We start from the raw sequence: 15,594 nt of genomic DNA on the forward strand, positions 1-15,594 counted from the left end.
TCTTTTGATAACCCATTCATTATTTAATAGCAAGCTATTTAGCTTCCATGTGTTTGAATGTTTTTGTGTGTGTTTATTGTAGTTGATTAACAATTAGTTCTCAATGGCAAATTATATCAGAGCTTTTCTTTCTCATGAGATTTTGGTTTCTTGGGTGGTTTTTGTTTTGTTTTTTAATTTAATTTAATTTTTCCCATCACCATTTGTTCCCTCTATGCCCTCTTCCAACTCCACACCTCCTCCAACCTCCCTGCAACCCCTGCAATCACCACACTATTGTCCATGCCCATGAGTTCTCTTTTTCCTCAATCACTTCCAACACCCATTCTTCCCCCAGCTGTCTGCCTGCTCTCTAGGAGTTTTATGTGTGTTTTTTTTATGTTATACACAGTGCTGTATTGAACACCTTTGTGCCTCCAGGCACATTGACTATTGTTTTCTCAAGATAAATCACTAAAAGATTTGCTGGGTCTCAGAAACAAGAAAAATCTTTTAAAAATGTTGGATAGCTCCCAAACTCATTTTATGAACCTAGCATAATTTTAATATTTAAAATTAATAAAGATAAAACAAAAAAGCAAACTTGAGTAATTTCATGTGTGACAATGGATTTAAACGTTTTAAATAGATATTAACAAATAGAATCCAGGAATATATAAAAAGAATTATATGCCAAAATTAAATAAAATTTATTACTGGAATGTGAGGGTGGTTTAATATAAGGCATTATATTGGTCTCCCCTGTCCTTCCCAATGGTACCAATTTAGCCTGCTGGCTGTCAGTTTGCAATCTCAATTTTATATCTTAAACCTCTTTACTACATCATAAACTTTGTGAAAATAAAGTCTGTGTACTTGAATTCTTTTTCACACTCTCTCATTATTTGTTGTTAATTCAGAATTTTCCAGCCCATGGAAGGCACATATTTCTGGAGCCTGCATGGGTTTACAACTCCCAAAAGTGTTTATTACCCTGCCTTGGAGGATGCCTTTATTTTCCCAGAACTGATGTTTGCAGAGTGCATTATAAGGCATAACAATTTGGTTTAAATGTGTTGTATACTAGAGCCACTTTTTACTTCAAACAGATAGTAAAATCCTTCCCCAAACAAACTGTTTGCTATCTTCCAGTCACTGCACGTATGTTAAAACAGTTTGTGATTACAGGATTCCTTTGAACAATTACATTTATAATCTCAAAGCCAACAGTTTTGCTTCCTAAACTGTGTGTCCATACTGATCAAATCAACCAGAGACTCCAACCTTTCCAAGTAGTTATGTGGGCTCAGCTTGGGTCTTAAATTAGAAAAGATGATAACCTAAAAGGGAGGAATGGAAACTTCAGCAGCACAATAACTGCCTCCCCAAAAGACTGAGAAATTATCCAGACCTCACAGGGTATAGAACATCAGACAAATCATTAAGCATCTATAGTGTCGAAAAGATAACAAACAGCATAGGAACAAGCCTGCCAGAACCAGAGGAATAGGATAAAACACTCCCTGTTTTGAGCTATCAGATGGAACTGAACAGAATAACAAACCACTTTTCAGTTTTGCATTCTGATTAAGATCAGATAAAAGATAAATACTCAATTTTACTTTACCTGTAGAGAAACCTATTTCTGGATAATTTCGGCCTGTGCTTCTCAACCAGGGGTGCCTCTGCACATATTTGATAATGTTTGAAGACAATCTTCATTGTTACACCTAGGGGGGTGGTGCTAGTGGCATCTACTGACTAGAGGCCAGCAATGCTGCTAACATTCTACAATACACAGGACAGCCTCCTTCTACCAAGAATTATCCAGCCCCAAATTTCGATAGTGCTAAGGTTGAGAAATCCTGATTTAAGCCTAAAATAGTTTTTCTTTGAGTTAATGTAGGGGGGAAAAATGGGCCTTTTCTTTGAATTTTTCTCTTTTTTAATTGAATTTACTGGGGTGACATTGGTTAATAAAATTATATGGGTTTCAGGTATACAAATAATCATGTGTCTATTGTATTGTGTATTCACCACCCCAAGTCAAGTCTCCTTTCATTACCATTTACCCTCCCTGTTTCCTCTTCTACCTGTCCCCACACCCTTTCCCTCTGGAAGTCACCATATTGTTATCTGTGTCTATGAGTTGTTTGTGTGTGGGGGGGGAGGGTTGCGGGGGGGCTAGTGTGGGGTTTTTTGGTGGTATTTGTTTTTTGCTTTATCCAATATATTGGTACTAGAGGCCCGATGCATGAAATTCATGCAAGGGGCTCAGCCCTTGCAGCCGTGGCGGCTTGCCTCAGCCCTCAGAGCCCCAGCTTCATCCGCAAGGTCGTCCTGGAGGATGTCCAGAAGGTCGTTCGGCTGCCTGGTCTAATTAGCATATTATGCTTTTATTATTATAGATTATCTATTGACCAACAAATCAAGGTTTCCTTATGATATATCAATAGACAGTGAAAAGGAATTTGAAAAATTCAGCAGCTAGTTTATTATAAATACCCTAAGTAAAGATATGGATAGAAAAAAAAAACCTCTTAAATACAATAGCTTGTTTAACAAAATCCAATAGTAAATAGCATAAACTACAAACACAAATAACTTTAGTTAACAGAAAAGTTAACCAGGTATGTCTATTATTATTTCGAATAAAAAGGAGGTATAGCAAATACAAGAAAATGAGAACTTTTAAAAGCTTTAGAAAAGAAGAGAAAAACTCATAGGTGATATGATTTATATATTTGGAAATACTGAGAGATTTGAGTAAAATTAGCCTCCTAAGCCAAAAAAAAAACCCCACTAGACTTAAAAGAATTCCATAAGATGAAGTTAAGGTAAGAATACAAAACTCATTAGTTTTTCTCTGTTGTAGCAAGTAAGTACTTTAAACTAGAAATGGTTGGAGGAGGTGGAATTCCATTTTAAGTAGCAGTGAAATGAGACATTAACCTAGGAAAAACCTTGACAAGAAAGAAATAGGATTATGAAGAAAATGGTGGTTGTCTTCTTGAAACACATAAAACATGATCTGAACAATGGAAAGGCACACCACATTTCATTTTGAGATAGAAAGTTAAATTATTTTTGGAACATGTTGTTACTGATTTCAGAGAGAGGAAGGGAAAAGGAAAGAGAGATAGAAAAATCAATGATCGGAGAATTATCCATCAGCTGCCTCCCGCATGCCCTCTACTGGAAATTAAGCTCGCAACCTGGGCATGTGCCCTGACCAAGAATTAAACCTTGAGCTCTTGGTTCATGGGGCAACACTCAACCACTAAGCCACATCGGCCAGACAAAAGTTAAATTATTTAAAAATTAAAATATGAATTTAATGTAGCTTGATTACAATCCTGATAGTTTTTTTAATTAGAATTAAGGTTTATGTGAAAAAATACATGCTTAGAAAAATGTAAGGACATAAGAATTGCCTTACTAGATACTGATAGCACAAGAACCTTTACAACCAATATAAAGTTAAATCAGGGTGGTATTGTATTGAGTAGACAAATCAGTAGAGCAGCATATAGAACCATGATTTAGTCCCAAAATATATGAAAATTTCTATATGTGACAAGGTGATAATTTAGACATTTAATGAAAGATATTGGCACAACTGGTTTCTATCAAGAAAAAGTTAAGTTGAATCTCTGTCTCATGCAATATACAGAAATAAATTTCATCTGGATTTAAAATTTGTAAAATGGCACAGGTCAGGTGGCTCAGTTGCTTGGAGAGTCATCCCATACACCAAAGGGTTGCAGGTTCAAGTCTGGGCACATATCTAGGTTGTGGGTTCAATCCCTGGGAGGCAACAGATCGATGTTTCTCTTTCTCTCCCCCTTCCCCTTTTCTCTCTCTCTAAAAAATCAATAAACATATCCTCAGGTGAAGATTAAAAGAAACCCTAGCCAGTTTGGCTCAGTGAATAGAGCGTCAGCCTGTGGACCAAAAGTTCCTAGTTTTGATTCCAAACAAGGACATGTACTTTGATTGCAGGATCCTCCCCAGCCCATGCCCTGGTCAGGGCGTGTGCAGGAGGTAACCAATAGGTGTGTTTCTCTTACACAGATATTTCTCTGTGTCTTTTCCTTTCTCTTCCACTCTCTTGAAGAAATCAGTGGAAAAATGTATATATACTAGAGGCCCGGTGCATGAAATTCGTGCACGGGGGGCAGGGTGTGTGTCCCTCAGCCCAGCCTGCACCCTCGAGGGATGTCTGACTGCCCATTTAGGCCCGATCCCTAACTGCCCTCCCCTGCTGGCCATCTTGTAGCGGCCATCTTTACCACAAGGGGTGGTCATCTTGTGTGTTTGGAGTGACAGTCAATTTGCATATTGCCTCTTTATTATATAGGATTATATAGGATATCTTCAGGTGAGGATTAAGAAACAAACAAAAAGATTAAAAGAAAAAAAACTTCTAATGTGTAAAGTGACTAAAATTTTAAAAACATGTTCAAGATAGGGACAGGGAAGACCATCCCTCCTATATAATAAAACCCTAATGTGCAAATTGACCAAATGATGGAATGACCACCAGGGGGCAGACGCTCAACGCAGGAGCTGTCCCTTCATAGTCAGTGCACTCCCACAAGGGGCGCACCACTGAGCCAGAAGCTGGGCTCACAGCTGGCGAGCGCAGCGGTGGTGGCGGGAGCCTCTCCCACCTCCACTGCAGTGCTAAGGACCCCTCGGGGGATCCTGGAATGCAAGAGGGCGCAGACCAGGCTGAGGGACCTCCACCCCTAGTGCATGAATGTCGTGCACTGGGCCTCTAGCCTTAAATAAGACTGGAACCCAGAAACTATAAAAGAGAAGATGGGCATTTTTGCTGCTAATAATTATTTTAACCGTAGAATGAAACAGATACCTTAAAAAAAGCACACCTATAAATTATTAAGAAAAAAGAAGATAAATATTAAAGGATATTTACTCACAGAAGAGCGAATGGCCCCACTAAATATCAAAAGATGTCTAGGTCTGTCAGGAGTCAAAGAAATAATGAGATATATTTTCTACCCATCGGACTGAAGAACTGTATGCCTATTGATTGTGATAATATGAAGGGAAAAAAAGAACTGTATGCCTATTGATTGTGATAATATGAAGGGAAACATATCTCATATATTATTCATAAAAATGTGGTTTGTTACAGTTATTAAAAAACAACAACAACATCTAACTATTTCCACTGTTGGGGATCTATCCAAGAGAAATAGAAGCATCTAGTGGAAGTAAAAATATCAGTATGTTAAAATATATGTACAGTAATACTTATTTCAATATTTTTAATGTCCCCTCACTTCCCCCAAAAAAGAAAACAGCTTGGAAATAAAGAGATGGCCATTAATAGTGGAATAGCAGAATAAATTGTTATATCCACATCATGGGATATTATGCAACCATTAAAAAGAATGGTGACGTATAGCAGTTGACTTTGAAGAATTTCCATAAGGTATTCATGTTGAAAAAAGCCAGATGCACAAAAATGTGTATGTGCATGCATTTTTATTGTATTCATATAAAACAATGACAAAAAAAAACCCCTGAATGCATTATATGTTTACATAGATAAGTATATATTTATCTATATACTATATGGCCGAATGAAATTTAGAAGGATACATTCTGTGTTTTCATGATTTACATCAGAGAGATGGGAAGTCCTGATGTAGATAAGGAGTCAAAAATTGGGAGAATTGCAAGGGAAATTTTTTTAATCAGAAAGTGTCTCATTAATGCATATGTAATATAAATATAGATAAATAAAATACATTTCAAAAAATTTGGAGTCAATTGAAAATAAATGTCAATGACTAGTTTATAGAAACAAGAGGGAGGCACTTCACAGTAGATGAGATTGTGGCCCAACAACAATGTAGGACACACTGAAGAGTTTCACTGGATTAAAAACATTCTTGTAAACATCCTCATCAAAGGTTAATTATTGTCACTTCCTTAGGTTTGAGGAACTGGAGAATGATAACAGAAATAGTAAGCTATTCATAGATCTGACTCCAACGATGTATTAGAAGAATACATTTTTTTCACTGGGAGCTAGAAGTTACTAAATCAGATCCACTGATCCAAGATGAATCATTGTCTTTATAAAAGTCTACTCATTTGAAGTAGTTGTGCCATGTAGTTAAATCAGTTGTTTGGAGTAGATTTATTTTATAGTTTTAAGGGAAAAGCTTAAGTGAATGTATATTAATATATATCAGTATTTAAATGGTATTTTTAAAAATTTATCCTTATTGTTGTAAGTATTACAGATGTCCCCCTTTTTCCCCATTGACCCCTTAAATGCTAAATTCTTTTTTCCCAATATTTATTGTATCATTGAAGGTATTGATAACAGAACATGGTGATGTGGGAAATGGAAAGTTTTTGGATCCAAAAAATAGAATCTGTTTCAAATTTGATCACTTAAGAAAGGAAGCAACTGATCCAAGACCGTATGAAGCAGAGAATGCAATTGAATCATGGAGAACTTCAGTAGAAACTGCTCTGCGAGCTTATGTAAAAGAACATTATCCGAATGGGGTCTGCACTGTAAGTCATCAATGAAAGTCACCTTTTCCTTTCGTCTTCTGACAGTGTTTTTATGGTCTCTTGAATTTTATAGTAATTTATAGAACTTGTCATTCTTTTTTTTTTTTCTTGAAGTAAATATTTTCAAGAATGTTTACTTTTTTTTTTTTTTCAAGAAATTCTAAATAGTAAATATATTATGATAGCCCAGAGTGGAAAAATGCTGTACCTTGAATTAAATTCAAGTAGGAATTCCCATATATTGATTAGAAGGGCACAATTATGATGAGATTTTTTAACCCTTTGAGTGCCAACCAATATCCTAGGAACTATGCTAAAATTGCCAAGGCATTTTTGCTGATTTTACAGCAGTTTAGGAAAAAAATTATGAATCACAAGTAAATGAAGTTACATATTCAGTATCTTCCACAAAATCGTCATCTTCACATCAAGAATTGACATATTTAGCAATATCATCATCACTAATAAAAGTAGACTTAGAACTGGACACTGCAGGAGGAGCGCAATAGCGCTCCCAGCACTTTTGGCGAAAGACAGGAGGAGCGTGATCATGCTCCCCGGCACTCTAGGGGTTAATCTCATGTTCATGACTCATCTCAATAAGTTTTGATCAATCTTCTTTTTATTAAGCTATGAGATCTTAGAACAAATAAAATTATTTGGAAGTGGAATTACGTCCTCGTGTCTTTTAAAATGAAATTTCTTATGTTTTATAATGTTCTTTCATATGTTTAAGCTATCTTTATATTTTCAGGATGAAATAAGAAAGTACCAGAGCTTTTTCTCTCTCTCTCTTTTCATAAGATTGTACCCAGATAGGCTTTTTAGTCCCCCACAGTGAGTTTGTGCTGTAATTTCTGTAGCCAGAGTGATCTTTTGAAATGCCAATCAGATCATGAAAATTCCCTATTTAAAATCCTTCATCAATTTTCCATTGCACTTAGGATAGAACCTGGGTTTCTGAACATGGCTTTCAAGGCCCTATGGACCTGGCCTTTGCCTGTCTCTCCAACCTAAGGTGACCATGTATCTTGGTTTATACCTACTGTCCCAACATAATCCTATCTAATAAAGAGGGAATATGCTAATTGACTGCCACGCCCTCAAAGATAGCAGTGCCTACAGCCACAAGATGGCAGCTCCCAGTCCCTGCCTGCCTCCAGAGTCCCCCAGTCTCCTCAGCCCCCCAGCCGCCTAGGGCTGCCCGAGGCTCAGGTAACCAGGGCCGGCTAAGGCTTGCGCTGCCAGCAGTGGTAGCAGCAGAGGTGTGATGGGGCATCACCTTTCCCTGATCGCTGGGTCACTTCCCACCCCTGAGGGCTCCCGGATTGTGAGAGGGGGCAGGCCGGGCTGAGGGACCCCTCCTCCAGTGTATGAATTTTCATGCACCCGGCCTCTAGTTATTAATATTACCAAGAGAACCCTGTTTCACTCTCAGAAGTTTCCTGGTTAAGACAAAAATCCATATGGTCTCTTAAGTTTCTAGCGCTCAATAATTATTTGAGAAATAAAGTCTAACCTAAAATACCTTATACTTTTTTTAACTATAACCTTGTAGATTAGGATTATTTTGGAAGAATAACTCAAAAATAAGGTGGTTAAATTTAATTTGAGAGAGTTGAATTAGAGAGTCCTCACTTGTCCTGGGGGATTGAAGAGCACCATTTAAACATTACTTCTAAAGCAGTAGGCAAGAGGTAAAATAACATCATCATATCATAGGCATTCTCTTAACAATCTTTCTTAGTTATAAGTAAATTTCTCATCTCTTTCCAGATACTTTTTTAAATGACTAAAGAAATTGCAATTCCTGAGATTGTGAAGTAAACAAAGATGATAATCACAATCTAGGTCTAGTTTTTATTTGCATGGAAACAGCCATATTGATATCTGTATGTTCATACTTCTCCTGATACTTGTGTTTGGAATGAAAAATATGGTATATCTAGAATATTTATGACTCTACAATCAGTTTTACTCAGTAAGTTGCATGTTATTAATTGTGAGTTCTTTTATGATCCACAAAGGCTCTGTGATTAAGTGTTCTTATTTGAGTATTATATGTTCCTGCCAAAGACACAATTTTTAGTATCTTATAGATTTATAAAGTTGAATTTTCTGTGGCCCTAAATTCACTCTTATGTTTGTTTTCTTTGCCATCAAGGTATATGGTAAAAAAATAGATGGACAGCAAACCATTATTGCATGCATAGAAAGCCATCAGTTCCAAGCAAAAAACTTTTGGTAAGTTAAAATTTTGGTGCATTGGAGAATTTCGACATTGTTTATATTCTTTGTAAAAGGTTCTTGCTTTATTGATTGAGCCTATACCTTGCTTGTATGATTGACAAAGAGCAATCTCAACATAATATAAAACTTCAGCCTTTTTATGACCCAGAGATTCCACTTCTGGATATATATCTAAAAAACCCAAAACACTAATTTGAAAGAACTTATGCATTCCCTATGTTTATTGCAGCATTATTTTCAACAGTTAAGATATGGAGGCAATCCAGGGGCCCCTCAACAGATTATTGGATAAAGAAGTGGTACATATAAATACAGTGGAATATACTTGGCCATAAAAAAGAATGAAATCTTCCCATTTGCAACAGCATGGGTGCACGTAGAGTGTATTATGCTCAGTGTAATGTCAGAGAAAAACAAATGCCTATGATTTCACTTGTATGTAGAATCTAAAGAGCAAAATAAACAAAATTGAAATGGACTCATAGACGCAGAGAGCAAACTGGTGGTTGTCAGAAGGGAGAGGCTTGGAGGACTGGGTGAGAGAAGTAAAGGGGTTAACAAATACAAATTGGTAGTTACATAATGGTCACAGGGTTGTAAGTAAAGCATAGGGAATATAATCAGTAGTATTGTGATAACTGTGTATGGTACCAGTTGGGGTACTGGAAATACTGAGAGGAACATTATGTAACGTATATGATTGCCTAACCACTAAGCTGTACACCTGAAACCAATACAAAATAAAATTGGGGGAGGGGAGAACCTTCAGCCTTTTGATACAAAAACTAGCAAGCAGCATCCTAAGGGAACTTGAGTGCCTTGGAGCAGACCAGTTGGAGGCCGGTATGCTCATTCTGAGAAGGGGTTGTTTCTGAATGAGACTTATATGAGGGAGGAGGGCAGAGGTAAAGAATTAAGACTTTTGTGTGTGTGTGAACTTTAGGGACTCTGATGTAGATATTTTCATGTGGATTGCCTTGCCCCCAGTTAGCCAATGTGAGGAAGTAATGGCAAATTTTATACAGTGGAGCAAATTACAATCATGCCTTATAATTTTTGTACAAGTCATTTGATTACTTACTATAAAAGTCTAGTCTCCCAAAGCACTGACTTGCCCTATTAATCTTTTATCTTTGACAAGTTGGTAGGTCTTTTTATTCTTAAATAATACTTTCTGAGATATCTCCTGTTAAAAAAAATTTTGAAGCTCTTTAAGACTTTATAAATTCAGAATTAAATGAAATTTTTATATCCCCCTTTTTAGTTAATTCATACTATGCTCATCAGAGTAAGTATGATCATAATATCTACCTGTTAAGTGTATTAGTCTTTGATCTGTTAGCCAGGTTGTCTGGTGGTGCTCCTGAAGGTGTTAGTAACCCCTATGGGCCAGTTTGGTCTATGCCCCAAACTTGCTCCACTATTTAACCATCTCAGAAATAAATGCAAGGTTACAAAGTTAACCAAGAGCGTTTGAAGGAATGTAAATACATTATCCCTGAAGGAAAATCAATTTCACATGTAAACAAGCTTCAGTCACTTAAAGATTTCTTCATTTTTATATTTTCAAGGACTTTTAAAAAAATTTGTAACATTTTAAAAATATGTATGGCATGACAACTACTTAAAGGGAAGACCAGGTTTCTTTCCCCTCTAAGTGTATGAGACTGTGATACGACAGGCACCTAAAGCAGAGCTCGTTTTTCTTTTCTAGTTTCATGTTGGCCTGTTTCAACAGAATGGGGTTAAGTTTGTTGTAAGATACGTGTAGCCTAATGTTAGCTTTGTGGTCTAAGTGTTATCTCTCAAGCGGATTCCTAAGTAGACCAAATCTTTTGTTGCTAAAATGTTCTGTGATACATGGTTAAGACAACTTTCATCCCCTAGGATCTACCTTTTAAGCCTAACATCCCCTGTAGTTATCAACTGCACGTACAGCCTCTAGAAATTAGTATGATAAGCTGACCAACTTGAAGGGAGTAATTATCCATAGGGCCTGACTCCAAAGAAAAGGAGTTTAGTGTAGCAGAAGTATAAGCCAACCTAGGCATGTTGTAAAGCCATTTGAAAGTAACTCAAAGCAAGTTTTGTGAATAGAAATAGAGTGCTCGAGTCACATTGTGCTTTAAAAGGTTGTGGAAAATAGACAAATTAAAAAGGGGGAAAAAAGATTTCTCCATTTTAGTCTTAAAAACCGTAGCATTAATCTACCAGTATCCTAAATAAATAAATCTGCATAAAATCACTATTAATTTATGCTGTTTGTGTCAGGATATGTTAATAAAATAAATCTTGTTGAAACTGAACTACTTAAAGATAAATTCTTGCTACTAAGTTTTACCTTAAAGCATATTACCTTAAAGTGTGCTATAGTAAATTTACTAATTAGTTTTCAAAAATACAATTTATTAGAACTCTAGCATATGTAAAATGAAAATAATGTCCTTGAATTTTCTGTTCTCACTGTTTTACTTTACATACCTGATCAATTTTTTTCCTACACTATCACTAAGAATTCTATATCATTGAAGTTAAAAATGATTTCCAATTATGGGAAAAGACAAATTTTATATGATATTCCAAAGTTCTCAACACCACATATCACAAGAATCTCATTAAAATATAAATATTGGTTGAAAGAAATATATTTCAATTCACCTAAAGTAAAAATAGAATAAAAAATCAGAAAATACTAGTCATGATGTTTTGGTTTTGGGTTTTTTATGTGTGTGTTTTTAATGGATGTTTTGTAGATTTCACTAGGGACATTCTCTTCTTGGTCTGTACTGTTTCCCTAATGTTAGCCATATTAGAGAGCTTAATAAATGTTTTTTTGAATGAATACACATTTGTAAGTACAGCATTAATAGAAGAGAGGGGAAGATTATAAAGGCTATGACATAATGACTATTTAGACGATTGATGAAAGGGTACTTTCTACTTAGCATCATTTACTTTTACTATGTAACAATTTCTTTGGAAGGATCTTTTGAAATAGTTCTCAAATTCATACCATTACTTGATTTGGATTTTTTTTTCTGTTCAAAGTCAGTCATGATAAGTTAGAAATGTATATGCCTAGAACTCACTAGTGCTTGATATTAATAACTAAATAAAAGGAATAACTTCTTTTGGAATTATGAAATAAAATGAATAGATCTAGGTCAGTGATGGCAAACCTATGACACGCGTGTCAGAGGTGACACGTGAACTCATTTTTTTGGTTGATTTTTCTTTGTTAAATTGCATTTAAATATATAAAATAAATATCAAAAATATAAGTCTTTGTTTTACTATGGTTGCAAATATCAAAAAATTTCTATATGTGACACGGCACCAGAGTTAAGTTAGGGCTTTTCAAAATGCTGACACGCCGAGCTCAAAAGGTTCGCCATCACTGATCTAGGTTCTTTCCCACTGAGCTTCTATGGATAATTTTGGATGAGTCACTAAAAATCAAGACGTTAAACAATTCTCTTTTATTTTGTACGTGATAAACATTGTTCTAATAATAATACTTTTCAAATGTTAAGAGTTAACTTTAGGTATGAGAGTCATCATTCTACAGATTTTTATGATTGGTTAGACTGCAAGAATATTGAAAAGAACACAAATAATTTTATACCAAGGCCAATATAGTGATCTATTAGCCCTGTGATTATTTTAGAAATGTATACTGTTCAAAAGAACTAACAGGCCCTGGCTGTTATGACTCATTGGTTAGAGTGTCAGCCTGGGCATCAAAGGGTCATAGGTTTGAGCCCAGGGAGGCAACCAATCAATGTGCCTGTCTCACATCGATGTTTTTCTCTGTCTCTCCTCCTCCACCTCTTCCTCCCTCCCTTCCATTCTCGCTAAAAATCAATGGGAAAAATATCCTCAGGTGAGGGTTAACAAAAAACAAAACAAAAAAACTGACAGGTACAGATTTGCATATCAGAGTGTCTATAGTGTGCAAAGAGCAAGTAAAGATGGAAAGAAAAGAGAAAAGGAGTTGCTATGGAAAAGGCTCTCCGGGGCGGGAAGGATAAATTTCATTACCTGGAATGGGAGACAAAAATGAATAGCATACCTGTTGCTTGATGTAACTTCACAATTTCCTACCATGATGAATATGTATTAATTTGTATACCGAAAATAATTTCAGGAAGTGGTAGGAAGGATGTGAAAACTTTAAACCTAAAATTGGAAAGGAGGTGTGGGGTATATCTGATGCTTATAATTCTTTATAGCCCTTTTCTTTCCAGATATCAAAACCTCCTTAAGAATGTTGTATTACTGCCCTGGCCAGTGTGGCTAAGTTGGTTGGGCATTATCCCATGCCATGAAAGGTTGCTAGTCAGGGCACATGCCCAGATTGCAGACTTGATCCCCAGTAGGGGCTGTGCAGGAGACAGTTGATCGATGTATTGCTCTCCCATCGATGTCTCTCTCTTTCTCCCTCTTCCTCTTTCTCTCTTTCTTAAAAAAAAGGAAAAAAAATCAGTTAAAAAAAAGAATATTGTACTACTATCCATTCTTTTTAAATTATTTGGTACTTTGTATAACTCAGTGGATGTTAAACTGTATTGATTTGCGAAAGCTCCTGATAATATGAACATTTATTTATTCTTAATTAAAACATAAGTGAGTCAATTGAAGAAGCAGCTTAAAATTTTTCTCTAAAAGTAGCTTACATGTTTTAGTTTAATGAATATCTAGCGTTCATCCCTCACATTCTCTCATACTATAACATTACATTTTTAAAAAATGGTTTTTAATAGATTTCAGAGAGGAAGGGTGAGAGAGATAGAAACTTCAGTGATGAGAGAAAATCATTGATCAGCTGCTCCCTGCATGCCCCAATACTGGGGATCTAGCCCACAACCCAAGTGTGTGCCCTGGGAATCGAACCGTGACCTCCTAGTTCATAGGTTAGTGCTCAACCACTGAGCCATGCCGGCCAGGCTGTAACATTCAATTTAAATCTGTCACTTAAAATTTATTTTCCCTACCTATTTACAGCTGCTGTTTTTATTTTTAAGGAATGGTCGTTGGAGGTCAGAGTGGAAGTTTACAATCACTCCTTCAACCACTCAAGTGGTTGGCATCTTGAAAATTCAGGTATGAAATAAAAAGAATTTGTTTAGTGATCTCTTAACAGCAAAACAATGATTCATAAGTTTACATTTTTATAACATAAAATAACCATTTCTTCTTCAGATCTTTGTGTTGAGGAAATTGGAAAAACAAGTAGTGCTGATCTCATCTTTTAAATAATGTTGTAATGCATTCTCTATAGTCATCAAGAATCTGCAAGGATAACTGACAGATTCTCAAAACACAGTTAAAATTAGGTATTATCACTCAGTCTGTTCTTTAAATAATTTGCTCATATAAGCATTTTCTTTTTATTTTGCTGAATTGCTGGACCTTTTGCCATTCCCTAATCTATTTTTTGCACTTGCCATCAAAAGAGATGATTTTTTAAATTTAAATCTGGATATGTTACTTGCTTGCTTACAAACATTTTAGCAGTATACTCTCACCTACTAGATAGTCTAGACATTTTTATGTGGCGTTCAAGGCCCAAAGTTGACTTGTTCCCTACTATATATATCTCTCCAGCCACTCCTCTCCCTCCCTGACTTCACACACATTCCATCCAAGTATCTCCAAGCCTTCCTATATAAAGTACGCTGTTCTCTAAGCTAAGTTTCCTTATCTTCCCTGATTTGTCAGTCATTTTGCTAAACCCAAGTGTAGTGTTATCTTTTTTTCTGAAGTCCTTTTTTTTAATGCTAGAGAGAATCTGGAGTATTACTAATTTACTTTTTACATTCCTGATATGTTGTGTTGAAATCTGAGGTCAGGGTTTTGTTTTTTTTTAAAAAGCTGTATGTCCCTAGAACAGCCGTGGGCAAACTACGGCCCGCTTGAAATGAATAAAACTAAAAAAAAAAAAAAGCCGTACCCTTTTATGTAATGATGTTTACTTTGAATTTATATTAGTTCACACAAACACTCCATCCATGCTTTTGTTCCGGCCCTCCGATCCAGTTTAAGAACCCATTGTGGCCCTCGAGTCAAAAAGTTTGCCCACCCCTGCCCTAGAACCTTCTTAATAGGAGACACACATAGTAATCACTCAATTAATGTTTTGTGAATAAACTCATGTCTTTGAATTTGAGGAATTAAATGATTGGTAGAAATACACAAAAAAGAAGCAACGTTGGGGAGGGAGTATTTTGAGTTTAGCTATCAGAATATTTATGAGGTAAAAATGTCCAGCAGTCAGATCAGTGGAGGGCTTGCCTAAGTGACTGCAGGAACTGCTAACTAGTGTTCTCACTAGACTGAGGGCAGGAGTTCACCAGAGAAGTTTAGGTTACAGCTTAAATTGATAGTCACATACAATGATGTGATTGTTGAAGCCATAAGGATCATGATGGTTCCTGCCTATAATATGGTTTCTGCACTTTCTTTTTTTAATAGGTTCATTATTATGAAGATGGTAATGTTCAGCTAGTGAGTCATAAAGACATACAAGATTCCCTAACAGTGTCTGTAAGTAATTAATTCTAAAATAAATGTAAACAACCTAATCCTTCTGTAAAACTAGAACAGTTTTGGAAGTAACATTTAAGCAATATTTCTGCTTCAAATTAAAGTGTTTTCAGGTAGATTCAAGATGGTGAGTAATGGAAATTGGTACCTAACTTTTTTTAGCAGCTTTATTGAGATATAATTCACATGCCATTCACCCTGTTAGAGTGTAAATTTCAGTGTTTTTTAGTATGTTAACAGGATTGTATAATAATCAAC

The 15,594-nt window shown here is 35.8% G+C and overlaps 1 protein-coding gene across 1 annotated transcript in view; it reads left to right on the forward strand.

Moving 5' to 3' along the window:
• Positions 1–15,594, forward strand: part of CAPZA2 (capping actin protein of muscle Z-line subunit alpha 2) — a 63,120-nt gene that overhangs the window by 42,150 nt on the left and 5,376 nt on the right. Inside the window, exons 5-8 of the mRNA XM_059711628.1 lie at positions 6,334–6,540; positions 8,705–8,784; positions 13,815–13,893; positions 15,265–15,336. Of these exons, the coding sequence (XP_059567611.1) occupies positions 6,334–6,540; positions 8,705–8,784; positions 13,815–13,893; positions 15,265–15,336 (438 nt within the window). The remainder of the gene's footprint in view (positions 1–6,333; positions 6,541–8,704; positions 8,785–13,814; positions 13,894–15,264; positions 15,337–15,594) is intronic.

Source organism: Myotis daubentonii, chromosome 10, assembly GCF_963259705.1.
Source record: "Myotis daubentonii chromosome 10, mMyoDau2.1, whole genome shotgun sequence".
In the NCBI taxonomy this organism is placed as follows: Eukaryota; Metazoa; Chordata; class Mammalia; order Chiroptera; family Vespertilionidae; genus Myotis; species Myotis daubentonii.